The 582-nt window shown below is 66.0% G+C and overlaps 1 protein-coding gene across 1 annotated transcript in view; it reads right to left on the bottom strand.

Moving 5' to 3' along the window:
* Nucleotides 1-460, bottom strand: part of LOC104078043 (kelch-like protein 30) — a gene marked incomplete at its 5' end in the record, with an annotated part of 2,053 nt that extends 1,593 nt beyond the window's left edge. Inside the window, 2 exons of the mRNA XM_009579521.1 lie at nt 23-211; nt 305-460. Coding sequence (XP_009577816.1) covers nt 23-211; nt 305-460 — 345 coding nt within the window. The remainder of the gene's footprint in view (nt 1-22; nt 212-304) is intronic.
* Nucleotides 461-582: the final 122 nt, after the last annotated feature.

Consider the following 582-nt stretch of genomic DNA (forward strand, 5'->3'; position numbering starts at 1 on the left):
CAGCGACAGGGCCAGCTCTCACCTTGGACAGGGTTGTAGCACTGCAGGGTGAGCGCGTTGTACTTGATGGCGCAGGAGCCCACCAGATAGAGCTTGCCCAAGCAGCTGGCGGCCGCAAAATTGCTCACGTACTTGAGGGCTGGGCTGATGGCGCACCAGCTCTTGTTGTAGGGGTCATAGCGCTCCACCTCCACTGCGTCCACCGTCGTCCCTGCAGGGCAGTGGGACGCTGAGCCACCCCACTGCTCTGGGGCACCCACGGACCCCTGCCCCAGCAGCACACGCGGGGTCTTCGCAGCCTTACCCCCAATGACGTAGATCTCACCATTGAGGACGGCGCTGGTGTGGTTTGTCCGGGCTCTCAGCATGGAAGCAATGGGCTTCCAGGCACCATCCCTGGGGCAGAAGCGCCAGGCCTGGGTCGTCGACCACGTGTCATTCTGGGACCCCCGGGAGCCGCCTGGGGAGGGACGGGTCAGGCGGGCCACACCCTCCGAGTGCAGGCGTCCCTGGGCATCCCTCGCCAGCCGCCGGATCCGCCCAAGAGGGGAACAAGGAGAGGGCTTTGCTCGGAGAGGCGGC

The sequence above is a fragment of the Fulmarus glacialis genome, unplaced genomic scaffold, assembly GCF_000690835.1.
Source record: "Fulmarus glacialis isolate BGI_N327 unplaced genomic scaffold, ASM69083v1 scaffold26300, whole genome shotgun sequence".
Taxonomy (NCBI): Eukaryota; Metazoa; Chordata; class Aves; order Procellariiformes; family Procellariidae; genus Fulmarus; species Fulmarus glacialis.